The 20,693-nt window shown below is 40.8% G+C and overlaps 1 protein-coding gene across 1 annotated transcript in view; it reads left to right on the top strand.

The window, feature by feature from the left end:
• Positions 1-4,104: 4,104 nt before the first annotated feature.
• The window catches only part of LOC138740598 (E3 ubiquitin-protein ligase RNF128), a 105,682-nt gene continuing 89,093 nt past the window's right edge, over positions 4,105-20,693 (top strand). The window contains exon 1 of the mRNA XM_069893464.1: positions 4,105-4,647. Coding sequence (XP_069749565.1) covers positions 4,254-4,647 — 394 coding nt within the window. The 5' untranslated portion in view covers positions 4,105-4,253. The remainder of the gene's footprint in view (positions 4,648-20,693) is intronic.

The following is a 20,693-nucleotide window of genomic DNA, read 5'->3' as shown; positions in this document are numbered from 1 at the left end:
GATGACGTGTCTCTTTACAGCTATTAACTTAAAATGTGCAAATACTGTTTTGAAAGGGAAATTAAAAATTGCATTACTATTGAGTTCTTTGACTTTAACAGACATTGAAACAGAAAATACTGGAAATACTCCACAGATCAGGCGGCATGCGCGAAAAAGGAAAGTTAACCTCTCAAGACAATGACCTTTCATCAATAGATTGAAATATCACAAGTATGGAGCTTGGTAAATGGAAGAAACCCACACCATTCATGGAAAGCAGGAGAGAGAAAATGAGGAGTGGTGATGCTGCAAGGGAGAAAGGGCATGGTAATGGATTCCATGCAGAAGCAAGAACTGGCTTTAGAGAAACAGGCTTCTAGCCTTCTCAATATTTTGCTTTTAACCCAGTTTTAACACAATCAGGTATAGGTGTGAAGGTGAGAGATGGCCAACTAAACTTGGATCTCTCCTCCTCAACAGTTTCAACAGCACTAATGGGTTAGTGAAAGCCAGAGAAGTTGACAGAGATAGTGACAGTGACTTCTTTTGTTAAGGCCCCCCCCCCCAACTTCCACTGTCGCCTTTTTCAGAGTCATCGAGTGTCCATGGATTCATCTCCAGTGCTCATGAGGTGTCTGCAGTCGCACAAGATTCCCGTTTAGTTCAAACCATCAGCAACCCAAGCCCAGATCCAAATCTCCAAAACAATGAAGAGGAAGTGGAAAAAGTGGGTACAATTAAAATTAAAAGACAGGTAAACAGGTGCATGGCTAGGAAATGTTGAGACAGAGGGGTATGAGCCAAATAGAGGAATTGAGGCTAGCTTCAGTAGATGCCTTAGTGGCATGGATGAGTTGGGACAAAGGGAAACTTTTTATGTTGTCTGACTCTAAAATGACAGCCAACATAAACTTACACAACAGCTGTTAAAGTATGGATAAATGTCAAAGCATGAATATCACTGCCAGCTCCTACATCATGAACCCCAACAACAGTTCTGATGATGGGTCATTGACCTGGAAGATTGACTCTTTTTCCTCTAAAAAGCATAATGCTGCAAAAACTCAGCGGGTCAAACAGTGTACTTTATATAGCAAAGATACATAACCAACATTTTTGGCTTGAGCTCTTCATCAAGGTAGGAGCAGAATGTAGGCAGGCACCCGAATAAAACGAAGGGTGGAGGAGCACAGGAGGGAAGGTAATAGGTGTATAATGGAGAGGGGGTGCAACAGAAAGAAGTGGGGACCATTCCTCATTCTCTCTCTCTTCCCTATCCCTGTTTTCTCTCCTCCAGCACTCCACTCCCTACCCTCATCACTGAGAGCCAACCCCCCCCCCCCACCTTTATGCTGTGGTGCCCTCCATCCCTTATCCTTCTTGCCTGTCGGCCTGTGCTCCTCCCTCTACCCCATCTCCCCACTATTTTGTTTGGGCACATGTCTACATTTTGCTCATACCTTGATGAAGGGCTCAAGCCTGAAACATGAATTATGTATATTTATCTTTTCTATATAAAGTACACTGTTTGACCTACTGAGTTTGCCCAGCTTTGTGATTTTGTTTCAATCAAGGTTCAGCAGACTTTTATGTTTTACCCTTCTTTTCTCTCTCTAGGGATGCTGCTTGACCTGCCTAGTATTTCTGGAATTTTCTCATTTTTCCCCATAGATCAGTTGGTGGGAAACATTTTGACAAAACTTGGCAAGTTGTAACACATATGCTTGTTTTTAAAATTTTCTATTGTAATGGGACATGAATGGTCCAAGAACAGATATCTGAGAACAATTTTTGGATGTGGCATTAACCAAAGGTTCAGGTTATAATCACAGAGTTTTACACCAAGGAGACAGGCTCCTTGGCCAACTTGTCCATGCTGACTTCAGGAGAAAGTCAAGGGAACACAACCCTGTCCTCATCGAGTGCTCAGTCGTGGAGAGGGTCAAGAACTTCAAACTCCTGGGTGTCAATATCTCCGAGGATCTGTCCTGGATCCTCCATGTTGATGTAATCACAAAGAAGGCTCACCAGTGGCTATACTTTATGAGGTGTCTGAGGAGATTTGGCGTGTCACTGAAGACTCTTGTAAACTTCTACAGGTGTTCCATGGAGAGAATTCAGTCTGGTTGGTACGGAGGCGCAACTCTCAAGACAGGAATAAACTCCAGAGGGTTGTTAACCCGGCCTGCGATATCACAAGCACAAGACCAATCCATCGAGGGCATCTACATGAGGCGGTGTCTTAAAGAAGCAGCCTCTATCCTCAAAGACCTAAACCACTCATGTCCTCTTCACTCTGCTTCCATCGAGGAAAAGGAACAGGAGCCTAAAGTCAAGCGTTCAGCGGCACAAGGACGGCTTCTTCCCCACTGTCAACAGATCCCAGAATAATCATTGAACCAAAGACACTGCCTTAATTTTCGTGAACTACTATTTTTTATATTTATAGTAATGTCATAAGATGGTTATAATATGAACATTTGCACTATGTCGCTGCCACAAAAAAACATCGAATTTCATGACTTGTTCACGACAATAAATTCTGATTCTGACCACATTAGCCAAGTTCATCTGATTTACCTGCATTCAGCCCCTACCTTTCCAAATCTTTCCTATCAGTGTAGCCGTCCAAAAATCTTTTACATTTTACAATTGTATCGGATTCGACCACTTCCTCTGAGCAGCTTACGGTATACTCACCACGTTCTGTGTGAAGGAGCCTCTGTAGCGACGGTGCTGCCGCTGATGTGGACCTGCAGAGAGTGAGGGAGCGGAGTCGCAGTACTCCTGCGGTGTCCAGCCACCCAGTCGACAGCCGTCAGCTCCTTACGGGCTTTGAATGGCCCATTGAGGGAGCTGATGGTGTTTTTATTTGAAATCTTGCAACCGTGATGGGGCGCCCATTAATTGGCAGCAGCCACAAGGGGCTGCAAACTCCAGGAAAGCGGAGGACTGGAGCAGGGCACCAGAGGATGGGGAGCACACACACACACACACCGTCTGAGAGGGAGAACACGACCCGCGGTGACGGTGACCGTGGCAGCAAACCAGTGAGGGGGCTCTGCGGCTGAGGGACCAGTGCATGCGGAGGGCTGCCGGCGACTCGAGGCAAGGAACCCATGGAAGCTGTGGGCTGCTGAAGACTGCTGTGGGGAGGGTCGTGCTTGGCTGCGGACTGCAGGAGACTGGCTGGAGGGGTAACAGGCATCAGAACTAGGATGTGAGGAGGGGGGAAAGACTCTCTTTTGTTTCTGTCTGACTGTAAGAGGTGCTTAGGCAATTCCTGCCTGAGGCGAATCTGTCAGCCTTGCAGCAGGCAAAAAGAAATGACAATAAATTTAAACTTGATCTTTAACACTCTCTCCTATGCACTCTAATTTTAGATACTCCTACCCTTAGGTGGAGGGGGGGGGGGGGGGGGGGAATCATGACTGTTTAACATATGTAATGCCAACAACCAACAGCACTGTGACAGGCCCTTATGGCCCGTGCTGCCCAAATACTCCAATTAATCGTACGTTTTGAAGGGTGGGAGGAAACCGGAGCACCCGGGGAAGAACAAACTCCTGACTAAGACAGCGCCAGATTCGACCCCAGTCACTGGCACTGCAACAGTAAATCTTTTCTGCACCCTTTCCAGTTTAATTACATCCCTCGGATCGCTGAAAAGAGCAGAAATGCACACATTAATGGCAATTACGACTGTCAGGTGGCGAGGGATAATTTATGGCCTCTGTTAACCACCAAGAGGGAGGTCCCATGCATAATAGTTGCTCCCTGCTGGGGAAAATCTTGGAAAGGATTAATTTCTCTTTACTGCATTGGTTTTGATGCAGGCCCTTCCACCTGAAATGGTATTATTCCCCTTTGCAGGGGTGCTGCTTAATCTGCAGGGTTTCCAAACGTTAAGCCCCCGCATAACAGAGGTGAACGTGCTCTCCAGAGGGGAAAGTTTGCATTGCACCCTCCCGCTTCCGGGTTTTCCTCCGCGTCGCCCAGGTCAATGTTCCCAAGCTCCCGAGGAGGTGCGCCCTACCGCCAACCCCAGCAGCTCTGCACGGGAGCTGATTAGCCGGAGGAGTGTTGCGGGAGGGGACAGCGGGCTGCCTGCGAGGGAGGAGGAGGGGGAGGGAACTGGACTGCCGGTGGGAACACTGCCCCAGGCGCCTTCCATCTCGCTGCGGACAAAACAATCAGTGAACCCATTCTTAAGGGTGGATGGTCAGCTCCGACTGAGCGCTCCCCCCCCCCCCACCCCACCCCCGGCGAGGATGTGCAGCGCCAGGAGCCCCCTCTGGCTCTTCATCCTCGTCCTGCTCCACCCCATGAGCAACGCGCATCAGTCCTCCTCAGCCATCATCAACGTGACGGCCGGCCGGCCGCACTCCAACGCCACGGTCACGGAGCTGCCCGGCGTCTACGGCCGAGAGTCGCCGCGCGAAAGGGTCCGCGGTGCGGTGCGAGTGCCCAGTTCGGGCGATGCGCTCGCCTGCGGGCGCGACGTGGAGTTCGGCGGCGGCGAGTCGCCGTGGATCGCGCTGGTGGAGAGGGGCAACTGTACGTTCTCGCTGAAGATCAGGAACGCGGCGAAGAAGGGGGCTAAGGCGGTGGTCATCTTCAACGAGGTCGGCACGGGCAACGCCACCGCCGACTTCAGGCACAATGGTAAGGTGGTACCGGACTACAACAGTCTGGAGACACTGTCGTTGAAGTACAAACTCACTGCCTGAGGGGGCGGCAGGTCAGACAGGTGGGGGGATCCGACCCGACCCGGCAGGTCAGACAGGTGGGGGGATCCGACCCGACCCGGCAGGTCAGACAGGTGGGGGGATCCGACCCGACCCGGCAGGTCAGACAGGTGGGGGGATCCGACCCGACCCGGCAGGTCAGACAGGTGGGGGGATCCGACCCGACCCGGCAGGTCAGACAGGTGGGGGGATCCGACCCGACCCGGCAGGTCAGACAGGTGGGGGGATCCGACCCGACCCGGCAGGTCAGACAGGTGGGGGGATCCGACCCGACCCGGCAGGTCAGACAGGTGGGGGGATCCGACCCGACCCGGCAGGTCAGACAGGTGGGGGGATCCGACCCGACCCGGCAGGTCAGACAGGTGGGGGGATCCGACCCGACCCGGCAGGTCAGACAGGTGGGGGGATCCGACCCGACCCGGCAGGTCAGACAGGTGGGGGGATCCGACCCGACCCGGCAGGTCAGACAGGTGGGGGGATCCGACCCGACCCGGCAGGTCAGACAGGTAGGTGGGGGGATCCGACCCGACCCGACAGAGTGCTTAATATCACATAGATACATAACCACCGTTTCTGGCTATACACCTTCAGCACTGCTGAACGGTGCGGAGCTATCTCGTCCCCCGGGTGGTCGTCCTATGATGCAAACTTACCTTGGGGATGGGTTGATCCTAAGAACCTCAATGATGAGATTTTTCTTCCCATTCCCCTCTCCTCCACCCTCCCCCCCCCCCCATTCTTTAAAAGTTCACATTTATTGTCAGAGTATGACATCCCCTCCCACTTTGAGATTCTGTCTTTTTCTCCAGGTGTCACATTTGTTTTTCATAATTCATTGTCTATTCCAGAGTACTTTTATTATGGAGCCTTGGAAAACATTACTCCAGACATCAGCAGATCCTCAATAGAACAGTTGAGTGAAAAGTTGCCTGGACCATTTTTGCCTGTTCTCTTTTTATACTGATATTAAGTCTACAAAAAAGTCGTGTTGAACTTTATATTAGAATCTGTGGAAACAAGTTAAAATATGGTCAAAGTTCCATGGCATGATTAGCAAGTTTGTGGATGGCAAGTGTCTGGTACAAGTTTCTGTGTTTTCAATGTCCATCGTCTTTACGTTGAAGCATACTGTAAAATATTGGTTTTCAGCTTCTGTACGAACAACAGGTTGGAGAAGCCTATGATGGAATCATGCTTCCCTTCTTTGAGCATATGTTTGAAAATCTCTTGGTTGTCAGAAATTGAAGCAGGGGTTTGATCAGGTGAGCAGTGGAATTGTAGATGGAATTTAATACCGAGAAATGTGAGGTGTTGCATTTTGGAGTGACTAACATGGGTAGGAACTACCTAGTGAATTGTAGGGATCTGGGAGTGTTGTAAATCAAGGTTACCTATGAGTACAGATACATAGTTCCTTGAAAGTGGTGTCACCGGGGGATCGGGTGGTCAAAAAGGCATTTGGCACATTGACCTTCATCAGTCAGAATGTTCATAGAAGTTGGGAGGTCATGTCACAGTTATATAAGACATTGGTGAGGCCCTATTTGGAGTATTGTGTTCAGTTTTGGTCACTGTCATACAAGAAAGATGTAGTCAAGTAGGAGAGGGTGCAGAGAAGACATAAGAGGATACTGCCAGGGCTTGGGGGCCTGAACTATAGAGAGAGGTTGAGCAGGCTGGGGCTATATTCCTTGGAGTGCAGGAAGATGGGAAGAGGTGTACAAAATTGTGAGAGGAGTAGATTAGGTATATGCAGAGAGTCTTTTGCCTAGAGTTGGGGAATTGGTTTCAAGAGGTCGTAGGTTTAAGGTGTGGCGAGGGAGATTTAATATGAACCAGAAGAATCCATGAGGCTGTACGTGCCCTGATGGTGTATGTCAAGTCATCAGTATATTCTCGTTACCATATGTAGGACATTACAATGTTTAGTTGGCTGTGGCAATTTCCAACATAATGATTGTGAAAAATTTTCAATATTTATTTTCATTCAGCCAACTTTTATTTCTTTAATAATGCATGTTCTCTCTTCTTTCAGAGGATAATAAATTGTTATGACAATAAAGGGCTATTGGGCCAATTACGTCTGTATTGATCCCTTGTACAGAACCTATGCAGTCCTCTTTTCCCATCTCCCTGTAATTACTTTCCATCAAAAATCTATCTATCTCCCCTGACCTCATTTCCCCAGCCCCAGAGAGCATGATTTTCAGACGATGACCAATTTCTTGGCAAGCAAAAACAATCTGCTGATGGAATGCTGTGAATCAAACAGCACCTGTGGGGGAAGGAGAAATTGTTGGTGTTACAACAATGTTGTTAGTGCTTCGTCAAGACTGAAGTTCAATTTCCTCCAACAGATTGATTTTTTTTCTTTGCCTCCAATCCAAGGCATCCCTTGTGCCTTCTAGGTAACCAAGTTCTTCTTCCTCACATTCCTTGATAATTTTTGCCCTTCACTCAATTTGTATCATCTGATTCTTGAATCTAATGGGATAATTTAATCTGATGATGCTTATTGAAGCAATTTGTGTAACAATGTGCCATGATTTTAAATCATTAATCAAATTCCCTCTCAAAGTTCCCTGCACAAAAGGACAACAACCCATCTTGCTCTGGATTTTCTTTTGAAAACTTTATTTTTCATTTGCATCCATAACAAATATATTTCTCCATAATCATACACAATAATAAATGATGCAAAAAGAATACATCATGTTATATTTTCTCCCCCCTCCCTCCCCAAAAATGTAAGAAAAAAAGCCTACCTGAATTTGTCATATATCATTCATTCATTAATTAAATTTCAAATTGACAAATATAATCTCAAACCTCTAAGTTAACTCGGGCAATTTGAAGCGGGAGTGGTGGACACTGTAGATGAACTTTTGACAATGAATTCCATACATGGTCTCCAGATCTTGTAAAAGACGGTCCTTTATCCTTTTTATCCCACAATTATACTAAATGTCAAAATATGAATTATTAACTGTAAAAGGAATGAGGGATTTGCTTAGTAACAGCTTAGCTATTTGATAATTCTTCCATCATCTTTCTACATGGATTCCATTCCATACTTTTAATATATGTTTCAAAATTGGTGTATCTAATCTCCCTTTCCATCTTGCTCTAGTTGATTACTTCGGCTGAAATCCCTCTGGCATGTAAATTTCTTCTGCATCTTCTCCAGGTTTTTCTATCCTTCAGTCACCAGTATGGAGCACAAACTCTGAATTTGTCCAAAATGGTGTCTTATAAGTTTTCAACCACCTCCCTACATTTGTACAGTGTGTATTTTTTGTTTAATGGAGCCCAGAATCCCTTGTGCTAGATTAAACAGTGCCTTAAAATATCCTGGCTTTTTCAAAGATTTCTTCAGAAATATAATTTTTCCTGATCCTCTGCATTCGTTCAAAAGTACATTCACTCTTTGCCTTGGAACTGGTAGCTATGCCATTGTTGATTTACTGCTTTTTATCTTGTCCTGAGACTAAGTTGACGTGGATAACAGGGTGTTTAAGGTTATTAAGCTTATTCCTTTCATAAGTCTGAAATAAGGATATCAACTGGAAATGAGGGACCTGCATGCTGTTCTGATCTCTGTACTGTTTGCCTGGAGCTTGCTCGTTCTCATGTTCTAGTTTCCAACCACATCCCAAAGATGTGTTGGTAGGTTGTTTGTCTTCATGTAAGTAAATAATTGTCTTTGTGTAGGTAAATAGCAAAAGAATCAAATGGTGGTTGATGGCAAGAATGAAATACAGTGAAATAAAGAGAGGAGAAATGGGACAGAAAAGATTAATCTGTTAGGAGTAGGCATGGACCTGATGGACTGAATAGTCTGTGTTCGTAAAGTTGACTTAAGCAAGATATCGTGGTGGTAGCATGATATAAAAGATCTGATTCAGAGTAGGTCTATATTTTACCAAGGCAGTTTAAAAGACTACAATAGACACAAAGAGCATAATCTAGTGAAGATATTGGATTGCAAACCTCATTGATGTTCTGTTGGAACTGCTACAAGATGCAGAGAATGGTAAGAAAATGAATATTATTGAATACATCAAGTTCAAATGATAAAATGCATCCACCAAATAGTTTAGCAAGGGATAAATCGTTCATCAGAAACTGAAGATTCTCTAAACAAAAAAGTCAGCTAGAGTTAGAGACGCTGACCCACGCTGAATGTTAACAAGTTTCTCGAGGCTTTGGGGTTCCTTAAAGCTTTCAGACATTGATAATAAAACCTGAATACAATTATTATTCTCAATAGGAAGAAATTAAACAAAGTGAAGGAGAGAGTTACATACAAAATGAGGCACATTACTTATCCAAGTCAACAATTAAACCAGAGTACAGTCCCACAGGTGAATAAAGGAGGGAGGGAGGGCACAGCAGCAAACAAGGGAGAGCAGATAGTTCTGCGAATGGAGAGGGAAGGGGTGGAGAGAAGAAGGCAGAGGGATGGAGAAGAGAGAGGAAGGATAGGGAGTGCACTAACAGAAACCAGAGAAGTCAACGTTAATGCCATCTGGCTGGACAATGCCAAGATGCAAAATTAGGTGTTGCTCCTCCAATTTATGATTGGTCTTCGCTTTACAGTACATGAGACCATAGACAGATATGTCAGCAAGGGAGTGGGTCACAGAATTGTCGTTAGCCACTGGGTGATCCGCATCACTGATGGAGACAGACCAAAGGTGCTCAGCGAAGCAATCTCCAGTCTGCATCCTGTCTCTCCGATGTAGAGAAGGCACAATGGGAGCACCAGATGGAGTAAATGACTCCATGACTCCCATCGATACACAGTGAAGTGCTTCTCTACTTGGAAGGACTTTTAAGGGCCCCAAATGGCGGTGAGGGAAGGAGTGTGGGCGCAAGGGCGGCACTTGCTGCAGCTGCAGAGGAAAGTGCCAAGGGAGCGATTAATGGGAAGGGATGAGTGGATGAGAGAGGGAACGGTCCCTACGGATGGGGGAAAGGGGAGAGGGGAAGAAATGTCTGGTGATGGGATCATGATGTAGGTGGTGTAAATTACGGAGGATATTGTGTTGGATATGAAGGCTGGTAGGGTGATGGGTAAGGACAGGGAGAATCCTGTTTTTATTGCATCTGGGGACAGAGGGGACCGCGCAGATGAGAGGGAATTGGAGGAGATGCAGATGAGGGCTGAGTTGATGGTGGTGGAGGGGTAGCCACGTTTTTGGAAAACCTCATCTTGGGAACCGATCCAATAGAGAAATTTAGAGAAAGGAATAGAATCCTTGTAGAGGACTAAGTTTGAAGAAGCATAGTTGTGGGAGTGTGGGCTTGTAAAAATTTTCTTTGGAAAGCTTGCCTCCCAAGATGGAGACTGAGATCAAGAAAGTGGAGAGGATCACCAGGGATGGACCAGGTGATTTGAGGTCGAGGTGAAAATCGACAGGAAAGTGAATGAAGTTGACAAGCTCATCACTGGTGCGTGAGGCAGCTCTGATGTCGTTGTCAATATTGAGGAGGAAGAGTTGAGTGGCCTTGCCTGAGTAAACTTGTAGCATAGATTGCTCCACAAAGAAGGAAAATAGGATAACGTGAGGTAAATTCTGTCGATCATTGTCCATTCAGAAATCTTTTGGCAGAGGGGAAGAAGCTGTCCTCGTACCAGAAGGTGCTTGTCTTCCAGCTCCTGTCCCTCCTTCCTGGGTGATGAGGGTCCTAAAGGATAGAGGCTGCTTTCTTAAGACACCACCTCTTGTAGATGTCCTCGATGGTGTGAAGGCTTATGCCCATGATGGCGCTGGCTGAGTTCACCACTCTATGTAGTCTTTTCTTGTCTTGTGCTTTGTTCCTCCACATCAGACTGCGATGCAACCAGTCAGAATGCTCTCCACACCACATCTGTAGAAAATTGCAAGAGTCTTTGATGACATGCCAAATCTCCTCAAACTCCTCATAAAGTATAGATACAGGTGAGCCTTCTTTGTGATTGGATTGATCTTCAGGACAGATCTTCAGAGATGCTGATAGGAATTTGAACCCTTTCCACTGCTGACCCCTTGATGAGGACTGATTTCCACCTGCTGAAGTTTTCAGTCATTTCCTTAGTTTTGCTAACATGAGTGCAAGGCTGTTGTTGTCACACCACTCATCTAGCTGATCTATCTCATACCTGTACGGTTCCTCATTGTCATCTGTGATTCTGCTGACAGCCGTGGGGTAATGGGCAAGCTTGTAGGTGGCTTATGAATTGTGCCTGGCCACACAATCATGAAGTTACAGGTTTTGATGATGTGGAATAAGAACAGCAACACCTGCATTTATGTAACACCTTCCACAAGACTACAAGGTGAAAAAAAAACAGAAAGACTTGGAGAGAGTCGAGCAGTGGGCTAAGCATGCATGGGTTAAAGGTGAGAGGGGAAAAATTTAAAGGGGACTGGAGGGGCCACTTTTTAACACTGAGAGTGAAGAGTAAATGGAACGAGCTGCCTGAGGAAGTGATAGAGGTGGGTACAATTCTAATGTTTAAAAAAACATTTAGATAGATACATAGAAAGGTTTGAAGGATGTGGTTCAACACAGGCACAACACAAGCTTGGGTAATCAGCATGGGCGTTGAGCCAAAGGGCTATGAAGATTGAGGTACTTTAAAAAATATATATTTTTGTTTTTTTTTTAAATATATACATAGTAAAATTTTAAATATATAATATATTAATCTTTTTCTCACAAATACAACGAACAAAAACAAAACACTCCCTCCTCTCCCCCCCCCCCCCCCCCCCACTTCCAGACATACAGATCTGGTCACCGTCTGAGCTTGCATATATTTCAAGTATATCGAGTACAGTTGGGGAAACTGCAAGGTTGAGGTACTTTTAAAAATAAAGTAAGTATAAAAAGGAGGAATAAAGTACAAACAGACAAGTTGATGGGATTGGGAGTAGGCTCATACACCAGCATGGACCAGATCATCTGCATCTCCTTGTTTCTGGATTGAAGATTTTGCAAATAAACCACAAAACTCAGGTGCATCTTGTTCTTCATGCATAAATATGTGCTGTGGGTGAATAAATAAATTATTACACCTTAAAAAGATTTGCAGATTGGACATTCTTCTGTCCAGGTTGCATTTGTACCATTTTCTCCAGTATATTTCAAGGTGTAAGTCTTTCTGTTTTTTTGTTCTCCTTGTAATCTTGTGGAAGGTGTTATACAAATTCAGGTTGGTGTTGTTATTCCACATCTTCAAAATTCATATTTGGAAGCACAACGGTACAGAAAATAAGTGAAAAGTTTTGGGTTACAGATGTAAAAAGATCCATCTCACTGATGCCTGAAACTGAATACTTTGAATTACTTTATGAATTAACCGTTGACCTTTTTCAGCTGATGAGCTGGAGTTTCCAATTCCTTGGCAAACATCTCTTTGTACAGAGCTTTGTACAGTACCCAACCCAAGCCCAAGGGAATCAAGCATACATGTTTGGCTATTGTTAGACCTGGACTGGTGTTTTACAGATTAATGTACTCACAATAAATGTTTAAAAGTTTGGTAAACAAACACAGGCTTCCTAATCATGTAGAAAGTTTGGATCTGGAGTCTCGAGTTTACTGTGTGGCTGCAGAGGCTGTGGGAGCATTGGATGTAAATCCACAGATGCTCATTGACTCTGAAGTGTTTCTCTTTTGCTTCTCTTTCTCTCACATAGGAAGGGGCACCTAATAGTAACTCTTCGCCTGCCTTTTGATAGACACAGCACAATTTTGAGTTATATTATATGTTCTGTACCATTGCATGACAATAAAGAAATCTTCAATCTTGAGTAGTTAGTGCCTTCAGTGGTGGGCATCTGGCTGGGTGCTGTCATTGTAGATAGGATTGATGGTGAGAGTCAGGTTACGTTACAAAACCCCTGGGGGCCAACTTTGGATTGGTATTGGTCTGATAGTTCATTAAGTTTGAAATGTGGCATGCCTCTATTTGCAACTGTATTCACAAACCTCACAGAAGGTCTTAATTTAAATGATGCTTCAATGCTTTTTACCAACAAATAACATGTCCTTCAATCAACAGTATAGAAAAATAGACTGGCGATGCAAGAGGCTGCAGGATGCTGGAATCTGGATCAAAAATCAAACTGCTAGAGAAACTCAAGGGATCAGGCAGCCCCTCTGGAGATAAAGGGATGGCTGGATTTGGGTCAGGACTCCCCACTTTCCTATTGGTTCCATCTGCCCATCATCCTCCAACTCACCTGGTTCCACCTATCCCTACTTGTCCCCGTCTTATCATTTCCCTTTAACCTCTACACTGGCTATCTTAGGGTCACAACCAAAAGCATCATTTGTCCCTCCACAGATGCTGTATGATGAATTGAAATTTTCCAGCAGTTTGTCTTTATTGCAGAAAAATAGGGGTCACGTTGCTGTTTTGTGGAAGCTTTCTGTGGCTGGATGCCACAATTCCCATATCACTGGACTCTATCTTATCTGCTGCTTATCAACTGTTTTGGAGAGTCTTCAAAGGATTTGTAGTCAGAGAGTGCTTGAACAAGGAAGCAGAACCCTCGGCCCCTCAAGATAACGCTATCAATGCCAATGGGGAAAAAAGTCCAAATCTTTCATTCCAATTCTTACTTCAATTTATTTCCCTGTGTTTTTTGAAGCAAAAACAACTCTGATGAACTTTTAAGTTGTAAATATCATTCTGAGCCAGCTTTGATCTTGGACTTGCTGTTTCTATTTCATTTTCTTTGATATATATTTCATTCTCCAAGCCTTAGTTGGATTTTACTTAGTTTCATTTAATTTTAAATTTCTTACAATCATGAAGTTTCCTGAGATTTTGCAAACCTGCTTCAATGCTTGTGTCAAAGTAGACTCCAAATTTCCTTATACTACAGCCATTGACTGGAGCCCTTTTTGACACAAGCACTAGTACGTACGCCTAATGCCGTTCCAGTGAGTGAGTAAATACGAAATCTAATGTAGCATCCTTCACACCTAACCAGTTTAAAGGTCACATTATCAGGTAGTCAGTGATTACCCATATAAAATGACACACTTTCATCCTTTCTTTCAGCTGTTCAAGCTACTGACTCATTTTTTCCATGCTTGTTAATATTACTTCATGTTACAGAGTATGACTAGGTCATTTTCTTAGAGTAGCCCGAGGAAGTTTCTATCTTGTAGCTTCAAGCCCTATTAGTCTGAGCACTTACCCACTTGCTCGGGTAGTGGGCATCAGCGAGAACTTGTTTGTTTTTAGTACCCCTTAGAAAGAGGCTGGTGAGAATTTGAAGGAGGGGATGTGGTGGGGAGAGGTGGTGCATGCAAGGGATATGCAACACAAAGTACTAAGCATGACTACTTTAATATTCATATAATATTCATAATATAGTGCCCTGAAATGAGGGGACAATGTATAAAAAGTTATACATGGTCAAACCAAAATGTATGCAAATTTCCTTCAATAAAATCTGCATGTGCACTTTAATCACGTGAATTATTTGATACAAATTTAAAACTGTGAAGCACAGGGGCAAATAAAGGGAAAGGTGTCTTTGTCCCAAACATTGTGGAGTTTACTCAGGATGACCAGATAATTAGTGCAACAAATCAGGAGAAATTATGTCCCAACTGTGACTTAGATGAAGTCTGTAAAATCTTATTGGAATAATAATAGATTAGTTAGAAGAATTTTAATTTTTTTACGGTTAGTAAATGAACATGCAACAAATTCCTTACAGACAGTGTGTGGAATGAGCTTCCAGAAGAAGCAGTCGAATAAGGTAAAATGATAACCTTTAAAACACATTTGGATAGGTCAGGTTTACAAGGATATGGGACAAACACAGACAGGCAACTTGGTCAGAGAGGATAGCATTATAATCTTACCTCACCTAGGCTCTGCACAGCAACACTCAACAGACACCCTCCACCACCTAGACATTTGAGAGCGGAATGCAGAAATGTACCTGATTCTTCTTTGTGCTGGATGGGTTTGAAATCCTGGGACCCCCTACTTCATTTGGAAAGTTTACAGAAGATGCCAGGCTACATTTGTTTTCTCTCCACACAGAGGGTGGTAGGTGCCTGGAATGAATTTCCAAGAGTGGTGGAGACAGATAAAACAGGAACATTCAAAAGACTCTTAGTTGGGCACTTGGATGTAAGAAAAATATAGGGTTGGGAAGGATTAGATTGAGAAGTAAGTTTATGTAGGTTGATACAACATCATGGGCTGAATGCAGTGCTATATTGTCCAATATGTTCTTTATCCTGTGAGAGCCCAGCAGCAGATGGACAGCAGAAGTTCCAAGAGAAAGCACCACCTCTCCCCACCACATCCCCTCCTTCAAATTCTCACCAGCCTCTTTCTAAGGGGTACTAAAAACAAACAAGTTCTCACTGATGCCCACTACCCGAGCAAGTGGGTAAGTGCTCAGACTAATAGGGCTTGAAGCTACAAGATAGAAACTTCCTCGGGCTACTCTAAGAAAATGACCTAGTCATACTCTGTAACATGAAGTAATATTAACAAGCATGTAGTCAGTAGCTTGAACAGCTGAAAGAAAGGATGAAAGTGTGTCATTTTATATGGGTAATCACTGACTACCTGATAATGTGACCTTTAAACTGGTTAGGTGTGAAGGATGCTACATTAGATTTCGTATTTGCTCACTCACTCAATGCTAGATTCTTTTTTTTTAAACTTTATTTATTTGTTCAAAATACAGATAGTAAATAACATATACAACAATGAACCATAAATATGAACGTTATATTTTATAGAAGAAAAGAAAAGAACCCCCCTCCCCCCTTCAGCCAACTCTCCTAAGGAGAGCCATAAAGGAAAAAAAAATTAAGGAAAAATTAAACATACATATTAAGATCTAATCAATGTAAATCAAAATGTAAATATTCTGAATATAACAACCACATTAATAAAAAAACTATAATTATCATGCAAAAATTATGTAATTTTTCCATTATTAAACAATATTTCATCTCATTATGCCATCTATTAATATCAATCATATTTGTATCTTTCCATGTACTAGCAATACATTTTTTCGCTACAGATAATGCTAAATATACAAAAGCAAGTTGAAATTTATCTAATCCCAAACCTTTCAGAGGTTGCAAACTGCCCAATAAAAATACTGTCGGATTTAAAAGTATTTTAATCTTATACAGGTATTCTAAAAATAATTGAATTTTCTTCCAAAAAGATTGTATATGTATATACATGACCAGACAGCGTGAAAAAAAAGTTCCAACAGAATTACCACATCTAAAATGCAAATCTGATTCATGAAAACCATACTTTTTTAGTTTTTCAGGTGTTAAGTATAATTGATGTAAAAAAAATTATAATTAATCATTGCATAATGTGCATTTATCAATCTAGTTACACTATCATAAACAAATATCTAACTAATCATCCTCAGAAAAAATAAAACCAATATCCACTTCCCATTTACTTTTAGATCTATTCCAACCCTTTTTATCCATAACATCCTGTAATATTTGATACATAGATGAAATATAACCCTTCTCTGGTACCTTCATAAGAAAAGTCTCAAATTTAGTCATTTCAGGTAAAATCATATCTCTACCAAACACATGTTTTACCAAAGATCGAATTTGATAATAAAGAAACAAAGAGTTCTTATCAATACCATAACTGTCCCTCATCTGATTAAAAGATAAAAATTTACCTTCTTTAAAACAATCTCCCAAATTTTCCACACCTTTAAATCTCCAATGTAATAAACTTCGATTGCATATTGAGAAAGAAATAAGATGATTATTATACAACGGAGTCAAAGCTGATAATTCACCCCTAGAACCTATCATTTTCTTTTTCTTTGTCCATAACTTCATTAAATGTTTTAATACAGGCACATTATATTGCTGTAACAAGTTTATATTCCATCTAAACAAAAATTAATGTATTTCAAATTCAGAAATATTTGCCATCTCAATTTTGGCCCAACTAGGGGGATGTTCCAAATCTATCAATGAACTAATAAATTTAAGTTGGGCTGCTTCATAATAATTTTGAAAATGTGGTAAAAGTAGTCCCACTAACTCATATTTCCAAGTTAATTTATTCAAGGCTACTCTTGAAAATTTACCTCTCCATAAAAATTCCCTAACCATTTTATTCAAGTCTCGAAAAAAAAATATTATCAAGTAAATACGGAATAGATTGAAACAAATATTGCATATGTGGAAAAATATTCATCTTAATTGTATTTATCCTACCCAATAAGTTAATAGGTAAATCTTTCCATTTAATCAAATCAGTTTTAATTTTTTTAAATTAACAGAACATAATTTAATTTATATAAAGATTGATAATTAACATTCAAAATTATACTCAAATACTTAATTCGATCCGTCCATTTCAAATTAAGAATATTCTTATAAGCCAAATAATTTCCTTCACTTACCGGTAATATTGCACTTTTTTCCCAATTAACTTTATATCCAGAAAGACATCCATATTGTATCAGACACTCTTTCAAGTGTAAAAGTGATTGAGTTGGATTTGTTAAATACACCAATACATCATCGGCAAATAAATTAATTTTATATTCCTCATCTAAAACTTTCATACCTTGTATCTGTGTATTTTGTCTTATCAGCTGTGCCAAAGGTTCGATCACTAATGCAAACAAAGCTGGTGATAAAGGACAACCTTGACGAGTTGATCGAGTCAATTTAAACGGTTCCGAAATCAAACCATTCGTCAATACTCTAGCTACCAGTTTTACTATATAAAGCCTTAATCCAACCAATAAAAATAGGACCAAACTTAAATTTCTCCAGAACTTTAAACAAAAAATTCCACTCAACTCTATCAAATGCTTTTTCTGCATCTAAAGAATATCCCCATCGGGTGATCTAAAGTTTGTCGAAATATATTAATCAAACTAATCACATGCAGAATATTATCTGAGGCATATCTATTTTTTATGAAACCTGTCTGATCCATATGAATCAACTTAGGTAAAAGTTTAGCTAATCTATTCGCTAAAATTTTAGCTATTATTTTATAATCTACATTTAACAACAAAATTCGTCTATATGAAGATGCTTTCAAAGGATTTCTATCTTTTTTTTTGGATTACTGTAATTAAATCACTAGAACAAGACTCAGGTAATTCATAATGTTCTCCAACTTGACGTAATACATCTCCAAACACTAGAAAAATCATCATAAAAATTTTTATAAAATTCAACCGAAAATCCATCGTCACCAGGCAATTTACCATTCGGCATTTCCATCATAGCCATTTTAATTTCCAAATCAGTAAATGGTGCTTTCAACTCCTGTATATCTGCATCCTCTAATGTCAGTAAATTCAACTGTGATTAAAAAAAAAGATCAATCGATCCATTTTCTTGTTTTCCTTCAGATGTATATAACTTTTTATAAAATGAACAAAATTCATCATTAATCTCACGAGGTTTATAAGTGATAAGCGAATTCCGTCTAACAGCATTAATAGTTCTCGAAACCTGTTCTTTCTTTAATTGCCATGCCAATACCTTATGTGCTTTCTCTCCCCATTCATAATACCGTTGTTTAGTCCTATTAATCATATATTCAAATTGATAAGATTGCAAAGTATTATATTCCAGTTTCAACCTAGATAATTCTATTTTCTGATCTTCTGTAGCATCTTTCTGAAATTCCTTTTCTAACTCATCAATCTGTTTCTCTAATTCAAGACTCTGATTTAATCTATTATTTTTTATTTTAGAAGTATAACTAATTATTTGTCCTCTCAAATAAGCTTTCATAGCATCCCATAATACAAACTTACTTTGAACAGAATTAGAATTTTCTTTCAGAAAAAAATTAATTTGTTTTTTCAAAAAATCAATAAATTCCATATTTTTTTAAACCTCCAACGATAGGCCACTTGAATTTTCTCAGACGTTGCATATGTAAAGTATAACAAAGAATGATTTGAAATCACCCTACTTTTGTATTCTGCTTGTTGTATTTTCCCTTGTAAATGTGCCGATACTAAAAAAAAAGTCAATCCTTGAAAACTATTCATGTCTGGATGAGTAAAAGGAGAAATCTTTCTCTGTCAGATTAAGACGTCTCCAAATATCTACTAAATTAAGATCTTTCATCAATGCTTGAACCTGAACTGCCATTTTAGATTTCTTAACTTTCTTTGGAGATTTATCTAATAAAGGTTCCAAAACACAATGAAAATCACCGCCAACTAAAACATCATTAGCCTGACCCAGATATAAAAATGCATCTGAAATAAATATTTCATCATCCACATTTGGGGCATAAATATTGAGTAAAGTCCAAAATTCACTAAAAATCTTACAATTCAATTTAAGAATACATCCTGCCTTTTCCTCCATTGATTGTAATTCAAAAGATAAATTCTTATGTATCAAAATTGCTACACCTTTAGCCCTGGAATTAAATGAAGAAGAATATACATGGCCTACCCAGTCCCTCTTCAATTTCATACTTTCTTTGACATTCAAATGTGTTTCTTGTAAAAAAGAAACACCAATTTTCATTTTCTTAATATACGCCAAAATTAGTTTACGCTTAATCGGACTGTTTAAACCTCGAACATTAAAAGTAGCAAACCTCAACTTTGACATATCTACTAATATTACTAAAGACCAATAATATCTTTATATGAAAACTCAGATCAACATATATAGGCCCTCCAATAGAGAAAAAAAATCACAAATCAAAAACTAGATAAAATGAAAATAAAGAAATAAAAAATAATTAAAAAAAAACAAATAAAAACTACCAAAAGGTAGTAATCCCTAAACAAAATTTGGGTGTGGATCACCCACCAGTGGCTGATGACTAATAGAACTTAGAGCAAATCTCTCCCTCCCCAGCCGAACAAAAAATACCTCAAAATATCATAATAACATAAAAAGTAAAATAAGAATAAGAAGATTCTTCTATTCATCCAAGAGATTCCAAACTCAGAGATCCCATTTCAAAAGAAGTTGGACTCTTTTCATTCCCATTTTTCCCATTTCTGCCATTTCTTCCATTTCCAGAACAACCAGGTTTTTCTTTAGGAGACAATGGTGGACTGCGTCTTTGTCCTCTTATATCTGGCAATGAATCAGCAAAAATCATTGCTTCACGATCATTCTCAAAAAACCAAGATTGATAGTCTCCATGAAACACCTTCAGCACTGCCGGATAGTGAAAGGTAGACTTATAACCTTCACGCCACAAAACTTCTTTAACTGGATTAAATTGACATCAACGTTGAATGACCTCTTGACTCAAATCAGGATTTAAAAAAAAACTCTGCTATTCTGAATCAATAACGAAGTTTGTTGTTGTCTTGCATTTTGCACTGCTAGTCGAAGTATTACTTCTCTGTCCAAATAATTCAAACATCGAATTATTACTGGTCTCGGTGGTTGACCAGGTAAAGGTGTTCTTCTTGAAGCTCTATGAACTCTTTCCAGTACCAAGCCTCCAGAAAAAAATTCTTTCCCTAGTACTTGTGGGATCCAGTCTTTAAAAAAAAACAAAGAGGACCTTGTCCTTCCATACCTTCTGGCAAACCAACAATTTTCACATTATTCCTTCTACTTTGATTCTCCAAATAGTCTATTTTCCTCTCTAACTCCTTCTCACGTTCTTGCAATTCTATAACAGATTTTTCAACCTTCAACACTTTTTCTGTATTAGAAGCCACTTGCTGTTTACAGTCCAAAAAAGCAGACTGAAATTTTTTTAAATCTTCACAAGATGCTTCCACATGTGCTTTAACTGTATTGAATTCTGAACTTATACTAACATTCATTTGAGCCAGCTCTTTCTTGCATTATAGGCTGAATGACAGCATTTAACTGCTTATATTGTAGCTCAGAAAAGCTCAGCCCTGCTTTCTCTGACGTAGTGGCAGAACCAGGTAACTGCAGCTCCTGCTGCAACTCAACAAAAGG

This window comes from Narcine bancroftii, chromosome 8, assembly GCF_036971445.1.
Source record: "Narcine bancroftii isolate sNarBan1 chromosome 8, sNarBan1.hap1, whole genome shotgun sequence".
NCBI lineage: Eukaryota > Metazoa > Chordata > Chondrichthyes > Torpediniformes > Narcinidae > Narcine > Narcine bancroftii.
The sequence above is the reverse complement of the archived record's forward strand: the minus strand, read 5'-3'. Positions and strand labels throughout refer to the sequence as shown.